Raw genomic sequence first — 26,175 nt, 5'->3', positions numbered from 1 at the left:
CTACCAAGAACTTCTAAACGTTGGAAAGAGTAGAAAGAATTACAAATAAGCTTAGGGATGGTGTCAGAATAGTGGTAGAAAATTAGCAACTTTAAAAGTTAAAGTAATACTACTTGTCTTCGTAAGAAAGAATAGATGTAATAGATAATTCTGTGTTGCTGGGTGAGGAGACAGCATAGTACTAATAATCTGCCTGTCAGCCTCTTGTCTCCATTCTGGCATAGGTTTAGAAGTTCTTTTAGATTCTTTCTGTAGTCTAAGATAGCTATTTAAAAGTAACGCTATTTGTAAAATGTATGGTTCCTTGTTTAAAAAGGTAACTGAAGTTTCCTTTGTTTTACTGAGATAGAAATTTACATACTTTACCTGTTTAAATTTTACAAAATTTATCCATTTAAAATGTATCCCTTAGAAGGGATAGTTCCTAGGGTTAGTGTTTGATATTTTTTTCTGTGCTTGGGAGAGGTTCTTCCCACTGTTCCCCCTGGTTTTACTGAACAATAATTGACATATATCACTGTATAAGTTTTAAGTGTACAGCATGATGGTTTGATTTACATGTGTTGTGAAATGATTACCACAGTAGGTTTAGTTAACATCCATCATCTCATGTAGATAAGATGAAAAGGAAAAAAAACTTGTCCTTGTGATAACTCTGAGGATGTACTTTCTTAACAACTTTCCTGTATCTCATGCAGCAGTGTTAATTGTGGTTCTTTTGTTGTACTTTACATCCCTGATATTTATCTATCTTATAACTGGAACTTTGTACCTTTTGACCACTTCAATTCTTCCTTCCCCTGCCCTCAGTAACCACAAATCTGATGTCTTTTACTATAAGTTTGCTGTATGTTTATTGATTATTTTTATTAGATTCCACATAAAAGTGAGATCACATCTGTTTTTAATTCAGGTATTAAATAGGCCAATCTTGCAGAGCTTTTGTGATTTACAAATCAAAATAGGTTTGTATTTGCTGTCTGAGTAGGAAATCATTTGTATGTGTGACAAGCATAATGTGGTATAATATAGCTTACTTTTTGTGGATTCATAGTAGTTTTTAATCTTGTATTACGTATTGATATTTTAGATATATTATAAATTTATTGTTTTTTGTGATATTTTTAACATTTCTAGTGTTATTAAGTTCTACAACTTCAGATTTCCCTTTTGTTCTTTGTTTCATGATTCTCAGAAAATTTACTTTATATTATTAGGAATAATTTATATCATTTGTAAATTAGAAAGCACTGATTTGAAAAGCTTGGCTTTTTTAATACATTATTTTTAACCATGGTTCTTCAAATATTTTAGCATAGATGTTTAAATCATATTAGTTACATTTAACTTGTTTTTTTCCTCTCTGATTTGTCCTCCACTCCTCTGTGTGATAAAGAAAAGGATATCTGTTTCATTAATGGTCCTTTTGTGTTAGCTATTTATGATAACTGATAACTTTTGTCTCTGAAATATTTGGGGTTTTTGTTTGTTTGTTTCTTCTTAGGACATCTGAATACTGTCTTTGTCTTTTCTTTCTATGAATTCTTAGGAAAAAAAGGCAAAGTGATAGTCTAATTTCTTCTGTCATCTTAAATGACATAGAAAATGTCATCTTAAATTCTCATAGAAAATTAGGTTCTTTTCACCCCAGTAAATTGTCATAATCAAAATAGGCTCAAATATCAAAATATACCTTTGTTTGAATGCATATGAGCTATGCAAACCTGTTGCTTTTAAGATTTTTTTAAAAATTTTAACAGGTTGTTATACTTTAAAAACTATTTAAAATTAACCTTCTTGGAGAAAGTTTACCTTAAATTGTTTTAAAATATTTATACATAACTGAGAAAAATGTATTCCAGAGACCTCTTTTAAGAAATTATAAAATTTGCTTAGTTGTTTTTCTAGGAAGATTGAGTAGCCATTTTTCCCCACATAGAATAGACTAAATAGATTTAAATACGAGTAATAGAATAAATTATTAGAATAAATAGATAAAATAATTTTAAATATGATTTAGAAAATTGGCATGTGATATATTGGATATTCCCCCTTCTTTTTCAGGAACTCTTGGTGTGATAACAGAAGCTACAATAAAAATCAGACCAATTCCTGAATACCAAAAGTATGGCTCAGTAGCTTTCCCTAATTTTGAACAAGGAGTAGCCTGTTTAAGAGAAATTGCAAAACAGGTAAAAACAAAAACAAAACCCTACCCGTATACATTTATATTTTAAAAATTCTATTGCATAATTGATTTTGATATGTCACATATAATCTTCATATTTAGTTGTGTTATATTTGTGGTTTTTTACCCAGTTCTGTATGGAAAGGTAATGTTGTAAAATCATTCCTTTCAGTTCAGTTGCTATTTCTTTCAGTAATTATATACCTATTTCTTGATTTAAAGAATGCTATTTGATTTTAAGCCAAGGTAAGGTATGTACCTGTGTTGATGGCTTCAAAGGATTCTGCCTTTTATTGAATGTTTTCTCAGGTTATTTTTGGGTAAGATATTTTATGATTAATTGAAGTAATGTTGCATTTTTCTTAAATTAAGATATTTATTGAAATTAAAATAAATGGCTGAATGTCAATGGCCCCAAAATATAGAAATTAAATATAAGTAATCAAACTTCATCAGTTCTTAGAATGTACTGCTACTAGGCCTTACTTGTTTATAATATTACCGAAGCTGTATCTTAAATTAAGTAACATAATATAGTATAGTATATAGGAATATAACATATTTAGATATAAGCTAAGAAGAATTCCCACTTTCTCTTTTTTTGAAAAAAGGAATATATTGTCAAGGGTTTTAAAAAGAGTAAATGATGCCAAGTAATTTTATTTCTGTGTTTAGTTGTGTGTATCACTTTTGAAATTCTTGCGTTTCTTTAGATATTTGGTTAATGGTTTGAGCTATAATGAAAAATTTTATTTCAACATTTCCCAGCAGGGAGAAGGTCCAGCCTCTTCTTGCTTTCTCTGAACCCATAGAATTTCTTTCATACTTCCCATCAGCTATACCCACTTGAATTTTGAGTGCAAGGGAGCTCTCTTATGTGAACCATATATATAGGTCAGCTTCCTGGTATCCAGAATAGGATGGAGGGAGGATCTGATGAGGAAAAGAAATGCTATCTGGCAAGTGCTCCATATTCATTGTGGACTTCATAAAGTACTGGGCCTTACCTTCCTACCATCCCAAGAGAACCAAACCACTATTAATGTTTTAAAGGAATAAAAAAAGTTAAAAAAAGTGTTATATTTCCCTATATATTTACCATTGCCAGTGTTCTTTTTCCATTCACTCAATCTTGCCTTCTGAGACAGTCATTCTTAGAGTTTCCCACTTTAAAAAGTCCAACTGTATGATCACCTAATCTAACAGTTGACAAGGGTAATTTTTATAATCCCTGGTATCTTCAGTTGCTTGTCATTGGATTGCTGCTTCTCTCATCGATTTATCCATAGGCCCCTTAATCTTGGTTGTCTTACCCTTAGGTGAAGGGAGAGTTTTGAAAGAAGTGTGTATAGTCCTAGCGCGGACGTTCTTGAACTTGCAGCAGGTCGCTTTGGTGGTGTTGACACAGAGGCGAACGCTGCTGGAATGCTTGCCTAAGAGCTCCTGGTTCATGCAGACTTCAAGGGTATTGTGTTACGGTTAGAGAGCTAAAATGTGTGAGTGTTATGCTATGTTTACTGAAATGATGAGATGGCAGTAATATTTAGTATAAGTGGGATTATCGAGGGGAGGAGTGGGAGTAAGTTTAAGAGTAAACATTTGAGCGCTGAGCAGTCAAGTTCTGTATTCTGGTAACTTGTTGCTGAAACCTTCCATCACTTAAAGGCCAAGGCCATCTTTAAATTTAAGATACCCCAGGTATTAAGAAGCAAAAGAAGTACTTGAAGAGCTTTATGGTTTTTTTGCTTGTGAATTCATACCTAGAAGAATGGGAAGCTAGGGTTTTTTGTTTTTCTTTATTTTTAAGAAAATAACCATAAATTCACCATTTAAAATCAAAATAAAATACAATGTTTTCCATAAATAGATTATATTTTCTGATTAACTTCACATCTTCCTTAGTGAGATTTTTTTTTATTCTAATATTTTTACTTTGTACTGTAGTTTATTCTTTGTGTTAAGCACTTTTATTTATATTTACTTTTCATCTTAGTCAGGCCTGACTATATCCCCTTCAAGAAGAACTTTATTATTAAAGATAGTTTATATTGTCTCTCTCATTCAGATTTTCAGTGATATGTTTTTAACTGACCATTGTTGCCTGTTGCCTCCATTTTTTTCTGGTAAAATAACTATGGATGCAAAATTAGATTTTTAAAAATAATTATAGAATTTATGAAACTAGTCTAGTTTGTTTATATTTTCAATAAAAGATTTTAATGAGCTTACACTCCGCCTGTGTTGGCCAGCTCCACCCCTCACAATGTCTCCACTCTGCAGAACCCAGATTTAATAAACTTGAAGTGTTGTTATATGATCTTTGGGATAGAAGTAGACGTATGTTATGCTTGAGTGCTCTATTGCTTTTCCATGTTACAAATACTCAAATGTAATTCTGTCTTAGGTTTCATTAATGAGAAATGGTGTACAAATTTGTCAAAATCCTGAATTTCTAATTTCACTAAAATTGGAAGTTAATTAAACATAAATGGTGCAATTTGATGCAGTTTTTGTTACAATTTAATATGCTCCTGATAGAAAGTAACAGATAAGAGCCATTTGTGCTAATAAAAGGCAGGTGATGAGGTTTTTCTTCATCATTGAGTAAGTCAATAAAAATTGCTCTTTTAAAAAAAAAATTTGTTTGGATATTCACAATATGACCATAATCTAAATTCACTACAGAAAACTATATTGGATATATGTGTATATATCTGTCTTGATATAAATAAAGGTGATGGTTGATTGAAATGTTCTTTCCACTCTAAAGTTTTAATAATTTTGTTCTGTATAATTAGTAATAGACAATTTTTAGAGACAAAAATACTATGTAACTGGAAAGCTTGCCTTACTAGAAACTGATTGAAAAGCCTAGATAGATATTTCATTCTCAAATATTGCTCTTATGAATGAAACAGTGGCCAAGAGTAGTCAGTGGGATTTGGAGATATTCCACTATTTGGGGAAACTGCATTTTTACTCTTGTTATACTGCACATATAGAGGGATCTGCCTTTCCTGGAAATGAGTAAATGTATTATGGTTTACACACATTTTATATTAGTTTATAGAGTATGCAAACTGCATGTGTCAAGAATAGTACTGTATGCTTCCCTGCTTTGTAACAGTATTTTCACACAGAAAAAGTGAGAAAATTATCAGGTTTTGGCACTAGTCGTTGTTCAATTTGTGATTGGGAAGTTCAGTTGATAGCAAGAGAACTAAGATCCATTAAAATAGATGGTACATGGTTTACGGTTGTGCCAAACTCTTGATTGAATAATGAATTGGTTGCTTGTAATTCCTCACTATCATTTCATAGTGTTTCCATTTTTGCACTGTTTGCAGACTCAAGCTGCATTTGAAATGGGAAACTGTATTTTGGATGAGTATCTTTCAGAAAGGAGTGGACATGATTGTTCACAAATAGCAAAGTGGGCTCTGTGTATATTTTTTATCACTATTCTTACTGAAGGAAATGAATTAAGCAACTTTATACTGGCAGCAGAAGGATTCTATTAAGGTCGCTCATCTGATCTTTTCCATGGGAGGAATTGCCCTCTTGCAGTACTTCAGTGCCTTTTGAGGAGCTAGAAAGGAGATTTAGTGTAAGATTAATGTGATGCTGCCTCATAAGTGGCAGTCCAGTGGAATCTCCAGCTTTACTCAGTAGATGGTTAATGGCTTTTTCGATTTTCTCAGAGAGTAGATTTCCTACAGTAGCCTCTCAAGGGGGGAAAGTTGTGTTTTTTAATCAGAATATTAGTGTCGTGTGATATTTTTCTGTTTTGTTTTAAAATGACAAGTATCTTTTTACAAGATGTGAAGGGAACACTGAGTGTTGAAACAAGTTCAAAAGCAGTTTTTTAAGTTTGGGATCTTCCCCCCCACCCCCTGCCTATAAAAACTTAAGCATACCTCATGATATTGAGAGAGGACCAGTTTGTTTCATTATGAGGGAACATTGTGTATGTGTGAATGGATTAGTACGAATTCTTCTGAAAACTGTATTTCTCAGTATCAGAACTAGGTTTTTAGAGTTATAGATTAAAAGGCAGCTTTTTTTTTTCTTTTGAGGATGAGTGGTGTTTTCTACCTACCATCACTTTTATTTTAAACAATTTTAAACTGATAGCATTTTTTTCTAGTGAATTTATACTGTAATTTCATAAGATATACATCATTCATTTCTAACACTTCAGACTGTTAAATTCTGAATTGTTCTATTTTCAACTTGATTTATCCTGTAGGGGTTCAAATAAATTGAAAGGAGTTAGGTTCAGCACTTAACATTGTAAAACATTTAAAGCTTATTTATATTCAGTGACAATTCTTGGAAGATAGTTGCATATAGAAAATGGGATTGTTATTTTAAATCTTTTTTTTTTTTTTTTTTTTTATGTCATGTTTTTGTCCTTCTGAAGCAGAGAGAATAACCCAGCAAAAGGCTTGGCTAACTGGAGTCTTTACTGTGTGACCCAGCAAAATGTGTCAAACTTGAGACATGCTGTAATCACTACACTGTTACTAAACTGCAAATGTAAAGTTACCACTAGGAGACTGTTTGGCATTAACTTTTGTCTTTTCCCTTAATTAAGTGGAAGGAAATATCTATCTTGCATTATGTATTTGTTTCATTCTTTAAAACCAAGAGATAATTCTCTTGTTAAAAGAGTTCTTGTTTACAATGTAGACTCCTAGCTGTAAGCCTGTATATAATTTCCAACATGACTAACCAGTTTACCAGTAGCCTTAAATATTGCATGGTTTCATCTGTGGTGTTGATTCTAATAAATTAATCAGAGGAAGAAATAATTTTGTCTACATTTTAAGCTTTTATATCTAGGAATTTATATTTAAGAGAATTCTTTATATATCCTTGTTTGAACGTATAAAAATTAATGTATTATTATGTGCATACGAAGTCACTTCAGTTATATCCGACTATGTAACCCATGGACTGTAGCCCGCTAGGCTCTTCTGTCCATGGGATTCTCAAGGCAAGAATACTGCAGTAGATTGCTGTTTCCTTCTCCAGGGGATCTTCCCAATATATTATTTAAATTAATATTAATTATTTTATTGTGAGTTTTCCTGTGAGAGAGTATGCTTTTAACTTTATATCTAACACAGTACAGTTGATATTATATAAGTTAAACAGACATAGTTCCTGTCTTGTAATTGTTACCAAAGGTAAAATTTTCTGTATTTGATAAAATTTTCTGTGCTTAAATTTTTCTATAGCTGTGTCCAAGGGGTTTGGTATTGAAGCATTAACTTCTGATAAAGTGTGGATTAGTAGACTTATCTCCAGAATAATTTTAAGGCTCAGGAACTTGGGCCATTCTAGAGTCCATACTGAACATTTGATTTACTCCTTCGAGGAAGAAACCTTTTCATTTTAAAGGATTCATTTTTTAACCCAGATACCAGTGCTTTATTTTATAGTTTATGAAGTTTTAAGAAATCATGTAGACAAATGAAACATGTTAATACTGAATTTCTTTAGCTGGTAACTAGTAAACTAAGATACCTCTTCTAACAGAATGTCTCATCTGAAGTCCAAGTTCTGTTTTCCCCTGTGACAAGGAAGACATAGGACTTAGTTCGTTGAAAACAAAATTTGCAGAAAACATTTCTTATAGGGACTATTTTTCAGAAAAAAATGGTTAGATTGAGAAAGAGGTTGCTTTTTTAAGTTGGGAATTCTGTTAAATAAGATTAGAGTGGTTATTTTTTTTATTTTTCAAGTTATATATCCAAGTAAATTCCTGGTTGTAGCATTAAAGGGAAGAAGTTGCCAGCAATTGGATTTAGTCAATCTTATGCCCATGCTTTGAAGTCAGGTTATTTATTTCTTCTTTGCTTATTAGATACAGCAAAGATATTGATATTTCTTTGTTAGTCCATACTGGGTTTCTTGTATCTTTTTAGACTATTTACTGAGTATAAAGTACAGATCAGGTGTCATAGACATGAGTTTGCGCAAACTCCGGGAGATGGTGAAGGACGGGGAAGCCTGGCGTGCTGCTGTCCGTGGGGTCACAAAGAGTGGAACATGACTTAGTGACTGGACAGCAGCAACAGCCGTCATGAGAGATTTTAGTCAGCACACTTATCATAATAAACATGAAATCAGTTATTTCATTAACTCCACTTCAGGTAAACAGGTTTTGTTTGAGTGTTCCTTAAATGCCCTGAATGTATCATTAACCCATCATTAAAGTTACTTGGTGAAATATTCCCTCTCAGGTTAGTTCTGATCACCTACCACCAGGGGTCACTTGAACTCAAGGACCCCTTTTCTTCTTTCCTCGTATATGGAATGTTCTAGCAGAGTGTAATTGAATAGCATGAGTGTGAACTTAGAGCTCAAATTCTCAGAATTTATGATGTCTTTAACTTTTAAAGGAGATATTTTGAGTTTTTCTTAACTTACCAAAGTAGTTGCATAGCAACTGAAACATAATCCAGTCTTAACTATAGATACAGTAACTCAGCTTGCATGTTGTTCTTTAAGAATAGTAATACTGTTTTGCTCTTTTGATTACAGGGACTCCTATTGAATTAGGATGTCATGATTTTAAATGTTTTGATTTAAAATTATAAGAAACTTTTCCTCCTTTGTAGTTTTAGAATGCTGAACAGTGATTTACAAATTATCAATTGCCAGAGAATCTAAAGTAGTCTTGCTATGTTTTAATCTGAGTAGTCTTTGCTTATGAGAATTTACTTGTAACCATAACTGAAAAACTCTATTCACTGACTTTTAAAAAAATGTGCCACTGTTAAAACATGAGATTTAATAAAGCTATTGGTTTGATTTTGGTAATTAAAAAAAAAAACAGTGTTGAAACTGAATTTAGTATTTATCATCTAGATTCAAAAAGCTTTCTTTAGCTTTTTATTCTTTTGGATAGTATTAGTCTATAACCATTCACGTTGCTTCAGTATGAATAGGAACAGTGGATGACTGGCTAGTTTATATGACTCAGCTGTCAAGTTAAAATCATGTTCAGAAATGGCACCCCACTCCAGTACTCCTGCCTAGAAAATTCCATGGATGGAGGAGCCTGTTGGGTACAGTCCATGGAGTCTCGAAGAGCTGGACACGACTGAGCGACTTCACTTCAGTATAACTGAATATCAGTTGCTATATGTAGCAAGTACCCTGAAGCACGTTTTGTACTATTTTTTTCAACTTTTTAATTTGAAAATTTTAAGCATACAGAAACTTTGAAAGAATAGTACAATGATCGCCTGTATATTCATCTAATATATGCAAAAATTACTAGCTTTTTGCTCTGTTTTATATACTTGTGTATTTTTCCCTGACCATTTGAAATTAAGTTGCATTATGACATTTGGCTTCTAAATACTTTAGCATACGTCTTCTGAAAATAAAGGTGTTCTTTTGTCATGTCTAAGAAAGCAGCAGTAATTTTTTCCTTGGATTTTTTAATTTTTAAATTTCTATATAATTTTTAAAGATTACTTTCCATTATAGCTATTACAAAGCATTAGCTATATTTCCCATGTTATACAATGCATCCTTGAACCTATCTACCCAGTAGTTTGTACCTCCCACTTCTCCACCTCTGTTTCACCTCCTCCCAGCTGATAACCACTAATTTGTTCTCTATTATCTGTGAGTCCAGCAGTAATTTCTTAATCCCATTTAGTATTAATTCTATAATTAATTATTCCAATTGTCCCAAAATGTATTTTGTGGTTAGTCTTTTCAAACAAAGATTTCATCAAGGCCTACATATCATGTTTTAGTTGTTTGAGATTGAATTCCACTAGAAGTTTACTATAAATGTAATATATTAATACTTTTTTTCATTTTCTGATATATGTGTACCTATGTGGGGTGTTTTCATTAATAACACCTGCTCTCGATACAGGTGGAATAGAATCTGGGTGGCAGTAAGAGGTAGAACTTACAGGTCATTGGTAGGAATTTAAAAGTTTTTTTTTTCTAATAAAACTGAGTTCTTTTTTACATTTTACTGGTGTGCTTAAGCCCAAATGTATAAATATGTATGTTAAATGATATTCTCTTTCTTTTATGAAGAAAAGAAATTTTATCTCCTCAGGCTTTGTATGTTTTATTCAAAGTTGATGTGCCTATTTTAATAAAAACATTTCAGGAAAATTGACTTTCCTTCAGTAGTTTGGAAACTTGTAATGTTTTTAGAAGCATTATCTCAACTACAAAGATACCTTTATACCAAGATTTGAAAGTACTCAGATTGTAGATTTTTATTTTATTTTACAAATATTATACTTTTAATAGCACTGCAAAATAGCAAATAAATGGGTTTTCATGTAATTTTTGTTTCAAATATGACTTTAAAGCTCTGTGTGTGAAAGTATGTGTGCTTGTGATTTGTTATTTTTTGAGGCTATGTAGTTTATTTGAAATATTATTCATCTAGCAGTCAGAATATCTTGGTCCTAGTTCTCCATTACTGTTCTGCAATCATCTAACCTCAGGCAAGTCTTTAATCCCTGTGGTTCTTGTGTTCTCATCTGTAGAATGGGGGTAATACAAGTTCTGCTACTTTGACAAGGTTGTTTCTTTATTTCTTATAACAAAGACATGAAAGTGGCTGGTACACAATAGGATTCTATAAAATGTAAGGCAATAGGTTATTGTTATGCAAGTATATAAAATTACCTGGTATTGTTCGTTAGTTTTGGCAGTGACTTTTTAAAAATATAGATTGTATTATCCCTTTACTATCAAGGATGTGTAAATAAATTATGTGTGCGTGCATGCTCAGTTGTGTCCAACTCTTTGCGACCCATGGGCTGTAGATTGCCAGGCTCCTCAGTCCATTGGACTTTCCAGGCAAGAATACTGGAGTTGGTTGCCATTTCTTCCTCCAGGAGATCTTTCCAACCCAGGGATCGAACCTGCATCTCCTGTTTTTCCTTCATTGCTGGCAAATTCTTTACTGCTTGAGCCATAGGGGAAGTTTCATGCATTGGTATGTGGATTCTTCACCATCTGAGCCACCAGGGAAGTCCAGATAAATTATTCAGTGTCCAAAAGAAGAGTCTTACCATTTTGTTGGGTAAAATAAAATATATATTATGAATGGTTTTATAAAATTAAGTATCCGTTCAGTTAAAAGCACATAATAGCAAAAATGTTACAACACAATTAAGGTATAAAAGTTTTGTTCTTTCCAGTGATTCTCATAAATTTTAACATTGTGTTAATACAAATTTTATTGATACATGCTATTCAGGAGATAAATGTTTAAATTGTCAGTCAAAATTTTGTGGTCTGAAAGCAGCTTCATTTTTAAAATTTTTATTTACTTGTATCTATTTGTTTGTCTGCACTGGGTCTTAGATGTGGCATGCAGGATCTAGTTCCCTGACCAGGGATCGAACCCAGGCCCCAGGCATTGGGAGCATTGAATCTTAGCCAGTGGACTACCAGGGAAGTCCCTGAAATCAGCTTCTTGGTGGAAATTTAACCACATTAAAAAGTTGCATAGAATATAAAAATCTTGTTTAGAGTGAAGCTCACTTTAATTCTGTGGGAAAACTATAGCTAATTTAAACCCTGTTAGTGTATGGTAGCGTAGCATCACAGAATTAATATGAATATTTCCTTTTGTTGTTTTTCTTTCCTGCAGCTTTCACTGTGTGTCTAGATTAACATAACACTGGTGTAGATATCTTAGATACATAATATTATGCTTCAGATTTTGTTTTCATCAAGGTAACCTCGAAAGAATTCTGGATATTGATAGTTTTTCTATTTAAAATGAATAGAAACAAGTCCTAGAGTTATCTATGAAGACATCACGGTTAAATTTTTAAAGTGGTTTGCCTCACATAAACATCACCATCTTCCCCATTTTAACAGAGTATGCGGGTCTAATGACACATTATGGTTCATAAATGGCATAATACTCTAGGCTTGATTTTAGTCTTATAAATTTTCTACTTTGTTTTAAAATAATCTACTCTGAAGCCTAATACTTCTGTTAGGTATAGCTATTTCCACAGGTCTTTGCTCAACATTTAGCAGATGTTGCAAATCAAGATCTGGCAACATATGTATGTATGTATGCATTATATACATAGATTTCTCCTCGCCACATGTTTTATAGAAGCATTTTATGTTTTATTTGTTGTCATAAAATTATATAAAAAGTTAAGATTTTTTCCCCATGTTTCCTTAGGAATTAAGCTCTTAATCTCAAATACAAAATGGTGACCTTCATTTTCTAACTGTTTAGGTTCTTTACCATATTAACTTTGTATCACATTTTTTTCTTTATAAAACAGAGATGTGCTCCTGCCTCTATTCGCCTAATGGACAACCAGCAGTTTCAGTTTGGTAAGTAAGGAATGGTGCTCTTAAAATCTACTCCCTAAGCCACAAAAATTTATGAAATACCAGTTATGTGCCAGAAAGAAGACTGAGTGCAGAGCTGGGAAAATAAATGTCATAGCTCCTAGCCTTCAGGAAGCTCTCAGTCTAATGAGGACAGATAATTATATAAATAAATAAGTGCAGGAGTATCAGAGATGATATGAAAGAAGACTGCACTGAATACCCTGGGGTGCAAATGAAGTAGGTTGATCCTACTTGATTTCACATAAGATTGGGGCAGAGAATGGGGAAAGCCTTCTTGAAGGAGTCATGCTCAAACTAAATCTTAAAAGGTGAATAGAAGTTTGCCTGAGAACATCCCTTCTTTCTTACCAAATTTTTGTTCACTTGTCAACTAAAAATATGATATCATAAACCTCAGTGCTGAACTTCAGATCATTCTGTGTGACTCAAAAAGAGGTAATGTGAGCGTGGTTACAGGAGATAAAGCTGAATGGTAGACTAGGGCTTTGCAGGATAGATTTGGGTTTTCTCTTGTCCATAGAGGGATATCTTTGTAGAGGGAATAGAATAAATCAGCTTTATATCTTAGAAAGCTCATTCTGTTAGCATTATGCAGAATGGATTAGAATGGTGCAAGCCTGGAGGAGGAGTTTAAAGGTTTAAAGAGGCAAATATTGAGGGCTGGGCCTTGTTTCAGGCAGTAGCAATGGAGATGGAGAGTAAGGAATAGATTTTCCAAAGAACAGTTTGTCAACTGGATGTGGAACGTTAAACAAAGGGAAGCATTTAGGGAAACTCCTGGTATCTGATTGATTGATTAATTGGATGCATTGAATAATAGTCTAGAAGAAGAAATGATGATTTTGGGGAAAAGACATTACAATGAGTTGTGTTTAAGGTGCCCATGGGATATTTGGGTGGAGAATTCAGTAACAGTTAACCATGTTTCTCTTTTTTCTTATTCTTCTTGAAGTCTTAAACTTTCTAACAGAATTTATCATCTTACCAATTTTAGTTTTATTGCTTTTGAGTTTTTCTATATGCTGAAATTTATTTTTTATCTAATTTAGTTTATAAAATGTATTTATTTATGAAATTTAGTTTGGGATTTAAGTTTATAGAATTTAAGTACCTTCAAAATAGTCCCATAACAATTGCTCAATAATAATTACTAGAGACTGTTAGGCAGTCTTTTGTTTGGTCTAAGAGTAGCTTAAATTTTTATTTAGGGAAGAATGATTATTGTAATTATATAGAAATTGAACTAAGGAATTCAGATAGATAACATAAAATGTTTGTTTTAAAATTATAAGTCACAGCTTTCATTTTTTTTCTTTAAATTGGAGGATAATGGCTTTACAATATTGTGTTGGTTCTGCCATGTATCAGCATGAGTCAGCCATAGGTGTACATATGTCCCCTTTCCTAAGTCACAGCTTTCATTTCTTTAAGTAAATTTCTTTCAGAATAACTGTACTACTGATAAAAGTTTAAGATAAATGTGTCCTATAAATGATGAAATTCAATATAATAATTAAATGAAAACTAAGCCCCTGTGTGTCTGGCTTGCATTTGGAGTCCTAGGTATTAAGAGAACCATGTGTCTGTCTGATTGATAAAACTATATTATCCATTTATATGCTAGCATTGTAGTAAACTATCTTGGACATTGACCTTAGTAAAATTAATTATGTGGCCAGATTTTATTTATAACTGGGACCTATGACAATTTTTAAGCAGTTTCAAAGAAAAGACCCTTCTGGCCGCCTGCCCTCCCTGTTGCACGTTCTCTAATTGTACCTGGGAACCTGCTCGCAGGTTGGCTCTACCCTCTAGTCCACAGTGTGTCTCCTCTCCCGCTGCCCTTTACTTGGCCACCAATACAGATTTGATCCTGTGTCTTTGCTGTCTGTAACCTTGCTGATTTCTCAGTATTCACTGAAGCCTTCCCACCTATATATCTTGCCATAGATTCATGATCAATCAATTAAAGAAAAACTCTTAGCACAGCAAGGGGTGTCCAAGACCTTATACCAGCCATATGGCTGACTGGTCAATATTTGTACCATATTGGTTGTTAACAGAACACAAACCTTACTATTAATTGTTAATATTTTAATTATCACCCCTTCTCCTGACACGACTCTTAATATATTGAAATAATATGTTTTCAGTATATTGAAATGATACATATCATCAAGTACACTGAAATGATCTACAAATTTTCCCTGTGAACTAACCTTTGTCACATTTAGGAGCTGTTTCTTGTTCATTTATATGTGTCCTGTATCTATCACATAACAGGCACTTACATGTTGATTGACTTAATCATCAAATTAGCCACAGAAGGTAAACAGATCTTGACTAGTGTATAGTGTAGTGCTAAGCACATTATTGGGGCTTCCCTGGTGACTCGCTGGTAAGGAACCTGCCAGCCATTGTAGGAGACGTAAGAGATGCAGGTTCGATCCCTGGGTGGGGAAGATACCCTGGAGGAGGAAATGGCAGCCCACTCCAATACTCTTGCCTGGAGAGTCTCACGGACAGAGGAGCCTGGCAGGCTGCAGTCAGACATGGTTGAAGTGACAGCGTGCACACACGCAAGCCATTATCAAGGGCTTCTCTGGTGGCTTGATGGTAAAGAATCTGCCCGCAATACAGGCGACCCCTGGTTTGATCCCTGGGTCAGCCTTGAGTCAGGAAGATCCCTGGGGAAGGGAATGGCAACCCACTCCAGTATTCTTGCCTGGAGAATTCCATGGACCGAGGAGCCTGGTGGGCTACAGTCCATGGGGTCATAAAGAGTCAGACATGACTGAGTGACTTAACACTTTCACTAAGCACATTATCCCTAGCACACAACCATCCCTCAAAGCTGTATTTCCAGTTTATAAACAATTCAAAAGCTAAATATTTTGAGTATAGTCCACAAGTTACATGTGGTAGAGCTAGGATTGAACCCAAATCTGTCTGACTCCAAAGCCCGTGACTTTTTCTAATGCTTCAGAGCAGTTTGAAACAGGGATTTATTGAATCCTTTAAAACTATTTAATTAACACTGTAACAATAACAAAATTCATTGATCAAAACTGTCCAGCTAGTAAATTTAGCAACTAGTTCATTTGTTTACTATAAAATAAAATAGCTGGAATATATTTAGGATATAATTAATTTGATAGGTGAAATTAATTTAAGTAAAAGATAATATCCTCTTAATTAATAATAATACTTGACCCACCTAAAAGTTAGTATCACTTTTATAATAATTATGCTTCAAAGCTATCATGTCAATTCATTGTTAGAGATATATGAGACTAATTCACAGTAGTGTTAACGAATAGAAGTTACGCATTTAAGTTGCAGTGTGATAAGATGAGCATATACCCGTAAAGATTATTCTATATCAGAGTAGTAATGTTTGGAATCTTCATACATTATGTAAAGGTATGTGGACCAGAAGTCTTTTTTGAGGAGGAGATACTTATGTTTACATATTTATTTCCAATTGCTGTTAAAGTAGGATAAATTTCACTTGGGACACATTTTGTTGATATCTTTAACTTTATACATGCTAGAAATGGTATCTTTTAAAAGTGCTGGTTATACTAGAGAATATTTCTGGTAGGTTACAATAAAAGAAAACAAAATCCCCAAACAAACCTCTTGTGATCCAGTATCTCAAAAAGATTGCTAGGTTGATCTGTATCTAATCTGCCCTTCATTTTTTGTTTTTTGCTTTGTTCAGTTACAGCATTGATATATAATTCTTAGCTTCTGGTTAAGACTTATGTTACTTGGTCTTTTATGTAATATAAATTCTTATTATAATGTATAAGAATGTAAGAAGTATTACAAGTTCAGATTCTCACTTTTAAAAAAATAGATGAATGGGAAAACAAAGATAGCAAGTGATAGTTTTTCCTCCAAAAATATATCCCCACCTCCCCCTCTTTTTTCCTTCAAGCAAGGTAGTTTGTTGTCTACACTTATTTTAAAAGAAGGTATCCACACTTTAAAAATAAACAAAATCCCAAAATCTTAAAGCCTTTTTTTAAAAGTAAACTTTTTAATTGGAAATAATTTTAGATTTACTAGAGGCTTTAAAATTCTTTATAAAAATTTTATGTGAATGGTACGGCCAAATTTTTCTGAATTGAGCTCATAGTACCAAGGCCAGATGCATGACTCTCAAATATAACTGTCATGGAGTTAAGAAGTTGCTACTTTGAAAGCAATGAGAAAACAGTAAAAGACTTTCACTCCATTAAGCTCAATCCGGAGGCAAACGATGTTAATTTAACAGACTCTGAGACACCATTTATGTTTTGGGGGGAATTTTAGCTCTCTGGGTGTAATTAAGGAAGCAATTACTAGTTATATGCAAGAATCCTGGATGAATTTAGAATTAATTAGGAAACAACCTTAAACTTGGCATTGTCTCCATATTTGGTTATAGTTCTGAATGGTTTCTGCATAATTAAAAAAAACCAGAAGTAGTACTAGCCACTGTTGGGTGTTCCTAATGAAATAAAAATTAATGAACTGATTTTACTATGTATAAACCATACCATTGAAAGATAAACTATGTGTAGTATTAAGTACATGTAGTATTTGAGTTTTAAAAAACCCAGGAAGGAGTTTGTTAAACAAAAAGTTCTTTGTGACTTTTGAAAGAAATGACAAAGATAAAAGATGTAGATCTTAATACCAATGTTATATATATATATCATAGGGAAATTTTAAAACCTAAAGTCATGAAAATGTTCACTTTCTTTTAGGATACTAAGTTAAAGTAGCCGCTTGTAGTTATGAAAAACATAGATAAATTAATTTACTGTTAATTTAAAATATGGACTTTTTTCTTATTAGGTTATGCGCTTAAACCTCAGGTTTCCTCTATTTTTACATCATTTTTGGATGGATTAAAAAAGTTTTATATTACAAAGGTAAGGGTTTTTTTTAATGCTTAGGATATTGATTAATTTTGTTTCTTGCATTCTCTTCCTTACATATACCTGTTATGCTTCTCCATGTTGCTGTGTGCATTTCATAATTTTTATTTTTTATGTTGTAATAAATATTGAATCAAGCAACTCAATTACACATTCAATTTCAGGAAATATAAAATCTTTCTCAGATTTGAAGTTCCTGAAAATAACATTGCATTGAATATTTTATGCATACAGTGTTTTTTATAGTTTGAATTTTTTCCTTAATGGTAGATATCTAGAAGTGAAATAAAAGTAGCAGTTTTTCTAAAACTTTTGACAGTGGCAATGCCCATGTGCCATTTTTTGGTTGCATCCTTGCTGTTACATGTGGAATTTTTTGTTTTAAATTTAGTAAATCCAAGGGGAAGATAGTACTTTATTTTAGTTGCTATTTCTTGCAACAGCATTTCTTGAAACTGACCATTTCCCTGTATTTCCTAGACACAATTTTTTTGTGAATTAGTTGAATGTGGTTATTTTGCCGGAGGTAGCAGATTTGTGGAGTTTTTATTTGTTTAAAAGAGGGGATGACTTAACGCTTTGCTGTGTGCCTTTTGAATAATGAAATTATTAGATGCCTTTTTCATAAATGTTATAAGTAGTTTTTCCAGTCAGATGACTTCTTTTTAATAAGGTTTCGTTTTATTTTTTGGTGCAAAATTTTCTAATTTTTATCTTTCCTGTGATTGTTTAATGACCGTTAAGCTTAGAAAAAACCTGCCTTCCTCCAGAACTATGATAAAGGCCATTTCCTTCTCTCTCTCACATTTTTATATTAGGAATTTTAAGAAATAATATCTTTATTACTGTTTAAATTTATTTCAATTTTATGGTATGAGATAACTAAATTAACCTTCATCTCCTGCTCACCTGATTGTTAACTAGTTGTGATAACACCATTAACTAACCTATCCCTGCTTTTCTTACGTTGATTTGCCATGTCTAAGACATTTTATTACATAGTTATCCAAGAAAATGACATTCTAATGTATTAGATTCTTTTTAATGAGTTTTTGTTCTTGAAAAATTAAGTGAATTTAATTTTGTAGATCTAATTTTCCCTCTTACTTTTCAGAATTTTCCTTGTTATCACCATTATCTACCTGTTCATAATACTAGAAAAATTTTAGAAACTCTTCATTATTTTAGAAAGCTTATTGATATTTTTTATTAAAATTGCAGCAGCAGCAGTTTGTATATTAATTTGAGCAAGAACTGACTGATTTATAATACTTAGTTTATGTGCTTGGGAATGTATGTTTCTCTCACCTTTTTAGACATGTTTTCCTAACAAAGTTATGTATTTCCTGTTAAGATTATTCTTAGATATTTTGTATTTTTAATTGAAGGTGTAAGATCTTCTTTGAAAATATTACTTAGAAAGAAGTTATTGCTGGTATTTAAGGATGCTGTTGGTTTTTTACTTCCCTACCACCAAACATCCTCAACAAATGCTACTTTATTATGTTCTATCATTTTGGTAGTTTTATTTGATTCTTTGGTACAGTTATAATTCTTGCAAGTTATTTCTTGTATTTCCTTACCAATATATCATTGTAATTGACACCTTGGCATACTTTGAAATGAGGCGGTTTTCCATAGTACTGTTCTATTGTGATAACCTAAATAGGTACATTAAGCTTTCTTTTTGATTGATGTATAAAATTCCAGAGCTCAAATTTTGAAGAGCTGGTATGTTTGAGCTGAGATCAGAAGAAAAAAAGAGCAAAATGTATTTTGATTTATTGTTTTGTAGGCTGAAACTTATCAGTAATAATAATATTTTTTTGTAGTTTAAAGGATTTGATCCAAATCAGCTAAGTGTCGCTACATTACTGTTTGAGGGGGATCGTGAGAAGGTTCTTCAACATGAAAAACAAGTGTATGACATTGCTGCAAAATTTGGGTATGGCTTTAAGTTCATAATGTCAAGAGAAAGTTAAACTGAAATTCTGGTATCTCCGAGCAATTGTTAATGTACTCTTTTAAATATTAAATTTGTGTTCATAAATGACAGTCTACTTAAAATGTGTTGGTTTGTAGGAAGCTCAATTTGTATCTTGCTCTTACTATTCTAATCATATACATGACATAGTGAATCTTTTATTGTATTTTCTCATTAATAATAATTTTATAATTGTTTGTTGTGCTAAGTGAAGTAGAAAAAAGCTCAGTCATGTTGCTATTTAGTGGTAATAGTATATGTATAAAAAATGGTATGTTTTTAAAAGGAAATTGTGTTTAATCAAAACTGTTTGATAAATTATCTATACTCCACCCCCTGTCACTTACTGTTTTGTGCTAGTATAAAGAAACAGAAAACATCTCACATTTATAACCAACTGAATAATGATTGGGTGGTTTCTGTCTGTCTGTTTGATGGATTATAAGATTGATGGATGAGAACTATAGTGAAAATGTCATTTATCAGGGCTACATTTTCTTCCTTTCATTTTTAAGTACATAATAAACTGACAGTTTTCTGGATACCAGTCTTTTTTTTTCTTCCTAATTTTCAGAGTTTAAAATATATCATATACATTATCTTTAATCTGGGTTCTGTGTAAATATTTACTTTTATCCCCCCCCCCCTTTTTTTTTGCTGTTCTTTATGAGAACAAATGAACACTTAATTTGGAGCCATGTGTCTTAGAATGCTCCACTTTTATGTGCTTTCCTCATGTATAATATTCAGTCCTTTGTCTTTAGGGTTTTCTGAACTTAGTATTAAAGTGTAGTATTCTTAAAGAGAAAAAGATCTCGGGCTTAATTTTTAGTTTACCTTTGAGCTATGCTTGATTATTACAAAATAATCTTCCAGTTTTATTTTTGTCCTCTTCTAAAACTGGCTAGTGGAATTATACTTTTTTTAGTAAAAGCTGAAATTCATTAATCTTTCACTTTTTCTTCTCCTTAATACTTTTTGGGAACTATTGATGTTTTAACCAAATTAATTAAGAGTACTATAAAGATTCATTTAATGATCATTTGGCTTGGATATCAGGTTAACTCTGAAATTTTTTGAAATGTATGTGTACATATTTTTTTAGTTTCCAAGTTATGTGGAGTACATATGCAATTTGATTTGAAAACTTTTTTCTTTAAACCCATGATATCCGTGAGAAACAATTAAGGAGATTCAAATGAAAACCTTTTATTTATAAATTAAATATTATATATCTACTTAGTCTTAAATATTAGACATTGAAACTTTAAAAATTTATTTCTTTATATATTTAAATATTTATTTGGGATTTCAAAAACTTTCCAGAGTCATTTTTAGGGAAATGGATGCTTTAATGTTTTAATCATTGTTTGTAAGGTTAAATTTGCTTACATTCACCTTGCTATTTCCCACCCCCACCTCTGTGCGGACACACACAAATTGCACTTTGTAGAATCTATAATTATAATCTCAGTTCAGAGTAGCCAGCAAATCATTACTAGTTATGTGGCACATTTCCTGTTAGACTGGGTATAGGATGGTGACAAAAGACCTTTTTGTCCTAATGCACACATAATTTTTATAGGGCATGACCTGTCTCTTGGGGCATCACCATTGATGACTGGTATATATACTATATGCTTGATTAAATATTTGCTGAAAGGATTAATGAAACCAGAATGCTTTATTTTCCCCTGACATCTTTTATTCTACTTTATTTATGCCTGATTACTATGTTGCCCTGTTTTTAAAACAGTGTGTTTTAATCTTTAGGTATTTATATAAACCATTTTGTCAGTTTTATTTAATTTGAACTACCAGCTGTGGTGAACTGGCTTTTCATGTAATGCCAGTTTTGTTTTTCTCATATAACATCAGCCAATTTACAACTTAAAAGTAAGAGTGAATCTTAAGATGATTCAGGTCTCTTTAGATACTGATAGTGAGACCCAGGACTACTGATTTAATTCCAGCAATGTGTTTATACTAAAAAAAATTTGTATCAATTCATCCCTTAAAAATAGATTATAGAAAATGAGATATCTATTTAAAGCAATGGTAAAGCATTAAAAACTTAGACCCTGCTTGGGGTGTAGTTTTTTCTTTGCTATTACTTGTGATTTCTTAATTATGTTTTGTAATTAGTTTTGTAGTATAATTTCATCTGGTGCCCTTCATTTAGATGAAGAAGTCTGTGTTGAACAACTCCATGCTATCTCTAGGCAGATTACTTAGGGCTCTTATTGATTTTTTGATACTTATATCTTCATGTGGTTTTCTAGTAGAAGTCCTGGTTTTTCCCTAGTTTTCTCTAGGCACTAGTTCTTTGTTTCAGCCACTGAAGATTCAAGGAATTTTTGTTTACGATGCTACCCTGCCAACTCTTATTCCTCAATCATTTCTCCTACATGATTGGCTGAAGGAAAGCATCACTAAGTTTCTCTCTAATGAAGTTTTAATAAGTTAGTTTAACTTATGTATTTTATTTTGAATTAGGGCTTTGTTAATCTATACTTTGTTTTCTGTTCTTCTGTCTTATCCTCTGTCTCCACCACAGTTGAGAACTTTTTTTGTGTATTATCTTGCAGTTTACTTTTTTGCCTTCCACTCCCACCCAAACACTGTTAAATATTTGAACACATATGATCCGACAGAACATAATAGCAAATGTTGAATAATCATACTCTGGTTGTTTATCTATGTTTGCTGGTGACATATTTTAAATTCTTTAAGAACTAAGCAGAATGAACATTGCCTGTCACCAACCATGACAGATGTGTTGATATTTAGCATAGAACTTAAGGTAATATATTACTGTTTTTAAAGGGTTATACTTAAATTGTTACTTTTAAAGTGCTTAAGTTGTTTGACGTAATTTAACACGAGTGATTAGGTTCACCAGGTGGCTCTTTTATATTAAAAAATTGTTTCACTCTTTCAATAGTCTTCCTAGTCCTTCTTCATGAAACAGCTTTAAATTTGTTTAAGAATCGTGTTAATTGATATTTAAAATTTGTGGTAGAAGGGTAAGAAGTAGGGGATGGATAACATAAGGCAGTTGAAATTAAGTCTAGTTTTTTGAAATGGCTGCAAAAGTGGCAAGTTACAAGCATTTAATCTAAGCCCTACTGTGATTTACATATTGTATCTTAAAGTAATTCTGGCTGGTAAGATACTTTAAGTACCTTAAAGTAATTCTGAAAGCCTTAAAAAAAAATAGAGCTTCCAAAAAGCTAAGTTTGCAGGGAAACCTGTGATTCAGAAAAGCAAAGCCAGAACAGCTTTTCTTTGCAGGGGTTTATGGGTTTAGAATGGACATCTAGTTTTTTCCTGCTTTAGATTAAAAAAAAATGCGTATTTCTGTAGTTTGTTGTACTAGATTCCAAGTGAAGCAGATTCTTTTTTCTTTTTGTCAGATTTAGAAGAGGATCTAAAGAAAAATAGCTTTGACCTGGGACTGCAAAGTTGAACTCTTTCTCATCCTGATATATATATAGATGCTATATTGTATATCAGTAGGCCGGATATAAAAATGATAGACAGGTCTGCTAACTGTTTACACCTCTTACTTCTCACCAAGTACATACTCAGAATGCAGCTTCTCAAAGATTCCCAGCAACGGTCTCTTACACCCTTTCCTAGTCTTCACTCTCCTCTACGTGAACTGTGTCTGTTTCTTCTGTCAGTAGGGTTTTTCCTCTCCTGGAGTCAGTGTCTGACTCCAGTTCCTATCTACCTGAGGTATGGGTTCATCTGTTTTTATTTTATTTTTTAATTTAATTTGTCATGATTTTATTAAATGTATGTACATTTTGAATATTGTTTATCCTGTTATTTTCCCCACAATTTTGATAACTTCATGATATTTTAAATATGCTTATTGTTTAAAAAATGAACAGAGAAAATTGCAGAGAAAAAGTAGTAATCACTTAAAAATCTGCTGTTTAAAGGCTACCATCATTATCATTTCAATGAGTGAATTTCCAAGGAGCACTTAATCTTTCTCTTTGCCAATGATTTTTGTTGTCGAAACTATCCTGTAGTAAATTTACAGATGTATTGGTATCTACTTCTGTATTTCTTTTGATCCTGGTTACATATGCTACACTGTTCAAGTGTTAGTTGCTCAATCATGTCCAACTCTTTGCAACTCCATGGAATGTAGCCTGCCTGGCTCCTCTTTCCGTGGGGTTTTCCAGCCAAGAATACTGGAGTGGGTTGCCATTTCCTTCTCTGGGTTGATCTGTTTTTTTCCAAACACTTGCCACAGCAATTTTCTGACTAATTTCCTTTTTGTTTTGGAACTTTATTTGACACCCTACCCCAGTCTCATATCCATACGCATCTAACCTAGAACAGTCTTCTGTTTCTCCTTACTTTTCAATCTCAGCTGCTTGATGCAAGTTGTTTTCCTTGCTCATCAACATTCTACTAATAAACACCTCCCCTTCATTTCATTATACCATGTTCCCATGTAGTTCTAGACTAGAGGTATTCCTACTAAGCCTTTACTACTCCTTCTGGGTGATACTAATTTATGTGTATCCAATTATAACACTGGCATATCTGATCTAGCCAATATATCCTAGCTTAAAATTGCCTTGCAGTATTTCCTCAGGAGATGTGGGTTTGATCCCTAGGTCGGGAAGATCTCCTGGAGGCATATGTGCTTGATCGCTCAGTCATGTCGGACTCTTTATGACCCCATGGACTGTAGCCCTCCAGGCTCCTCTGTCCATGGAATTCTCCAGGCAAGAATACTGGAATGGGTAGCCATTCCTTCTCCAGGGTATCTTCCCAACTCAGGGATCGAATCCAGGTCTCTTGCATTGCAGGTGGATTCTTGATCGTCTGAGCTATCAGCGAATCTCCTAGTGTATTGAGAAGAGAGACATAAAAGTTAACCCTCAATCATGGCCCAAGAAAGCCACAAGAAAAGATATTTTTCCATTATTTTTATTGAGGAATTTTTAGTGGGTGCTTTGAGAGTTTGGGGTAAGTTTTATTTAGTTGACTAAAACTACTTAAATTTTAATTTCTGCCTAGTGGTGGAAAAAAGCAAAATCAAAGACTATTAAAGGTAGTGGAAATCAGTCATTCCTAGTCTTTTAAAATTAGAATGACTTTAACAAAATAGAATACTTGGACTGAAATATACATTATATGGGATTAATTCTAACTAGATCACCAAATACATCTTCTATGTATAAAATTACTTTTCGGTTGAAATGGATCTGTATGATACTTTGTAAATTTTAGTATATCTGTATAAGTATGTTTTGTCTGTCTTTTAAATGATAAGTCCCATGAAGTAAACACTATGTCTAATACTCCAGATGCTATATGTCAAGTATTCAAGAAACTTCTTGGTGTTAGAAGATAGTAGTCATTCATTACAAATCTTTATATATGAATAAGACTATAATACATGAATATACAGATTAGAATATTAGTAAAATAATATTTTAAGTATCTTGTCCTTGTGAAGATTATTTAAGCTTATTTCTCATGGCTAAGTCTCTGTTCTTTTTACAGTCTGAATAGAATTGGCTGAGTTTATATCACTCAGGTTTACTAGTTTGGTGGCTATAAAAGTTTGAAATTAATTACTAAACTGAATATTAAAAATACTTTTGTTGTCCAAGCCTATTCTCTTGATAGCACATTTTATAACTCTATGATAAATGAGATTGAAATTAAAATGAGATGTAATCTTTGTTAATCTTATAAGCAGTTATCTTGAGGTATTGATCAGTTTGGTTAGTATTATTTATTTTTAATAGTTCATCTGAGATATATTGACAGTTTGTTTTTTAATTACAGGGGATTGGCAGCTGGAGAAGATAATGGACAGAGAGGTTATTTGTTGACCTATGTCATTGCATACATTCGAGTAAGTTATCTCATATTTCCCTTGTCAATTTATCTTGCAAACAATACATTTTCTTATTTTAAGTGAATAAAATTTTCTTTATTTTCTTAAATTTTAACCTGCTGTAATTTAACATGGACATGAATCTATGGTTTTTCTACTTTATGAAGTTTTCTTTCATACCTTTGCACTTCTGTGGTGGCTTATGACTTTCCAGTTTTGATATTAGAACAGATTTGTACTCTGGGTAAAAAAATTAGTATTATAAGTTACTTATTATATAAGCAATATATTTTATATGCTATAAAACATATTTTCCTAGCCAAGATGGGTCCAGGTGTTTTATCTATTTAGTCACTACAAAGAGAAACACTCTATTCTTGAGTTTATTTTTAAAGAAAAGTTGATTTGAAGAAGATATCTTTTCCTTTCTCTAGTCCCCTCTGCCCATGACTTCCCTGTCTCCCTGCTCCTTTGATCCTAATGATCACTTTTTGGTATTGGTCAGTTTGCTATTTATTCAGGCCACTAAAATCTATCCTGCTAGTGTTTGTGTGTACATAGGCAGTTCCTGGATAGAGCTGCATTCATTAGACAAATGTTTGCGTTCCTCCCGTGTTTCAGGCACTCCACCTGTGCCAAAGGCACAGAGGAAAACAAGACCGAGTTTCTCTCCTCCTGGAGGTTGTGTATCGGACTTGGGACCACTTTCCCGTACTCTTTTGAGGTAGATTGTAAAGAGTCCAGAAGGTTAAATTAGAAACGTGAAGTACTAACAATGAACAAGAAATACTACTAATATCGTGGACTTCTG

General features: G+C 32.6%; 1 protein-coding gene across 1 annotated transcript in view; it reads left to right on the top strand.

Annotated features, from left to right (window-relative positions):
- AGPS (alkylglycerone phosphate synthase) overlaps nucleotides 1–26,175 on the top strand; it is a 138,537-nt gene that overhangs the window by 81,161 nt on the left and 31,201 nt on the right. Inside the window, exons 11-15 of the mRNA XM_070475984.1 lie at nucleotides 2,065–2,192; nucleotides 12,502–12,553; nucleotides 17,423–17,499; nucleotides 19,338–19,450; nucleotides 25,313–25,382. Of these exons, the coding sequence (XP_070332085.1) occupies nucleotides 2,065–2,192; nucleotides 12,502–12,553; nucleotides 17,423–17,499; nucleotides 19,338–19,450; nucleotides 25,313–25,382 (440 nt within the window). The remainder of the gene's footprint in view (nucleotides 1–2,064; nucleotides 2,193–12,501; nucleotides 12,554–17,422; nucleotides 17,500–19,337; nucleotides 19,451–25,312; nucleotides 25,383–26,175) is intronic.

The sequence above is a fragment of the Odocoileus virginianus genome, chromosome 13 (assembly GCF_023699985.2).
Source record: "Odocoileus virginianus isolate 20LAN1187 ecotype Illinois chromosome 13, Ovbor_1.2, whole genome shotgun sequence".
Classification (NCBI taxonomy): Eukaryota; Metazoa; Chordata; class Mammalia; order Artiodactyla; family Cervidae; genus Odocoileus; species Odocoileus virginianus.
The sequence above is the reverse complement of the archived record's forward strand: the minus strand, read 5'-3'. Positions and strand labels throughout refer to the sequence as shown.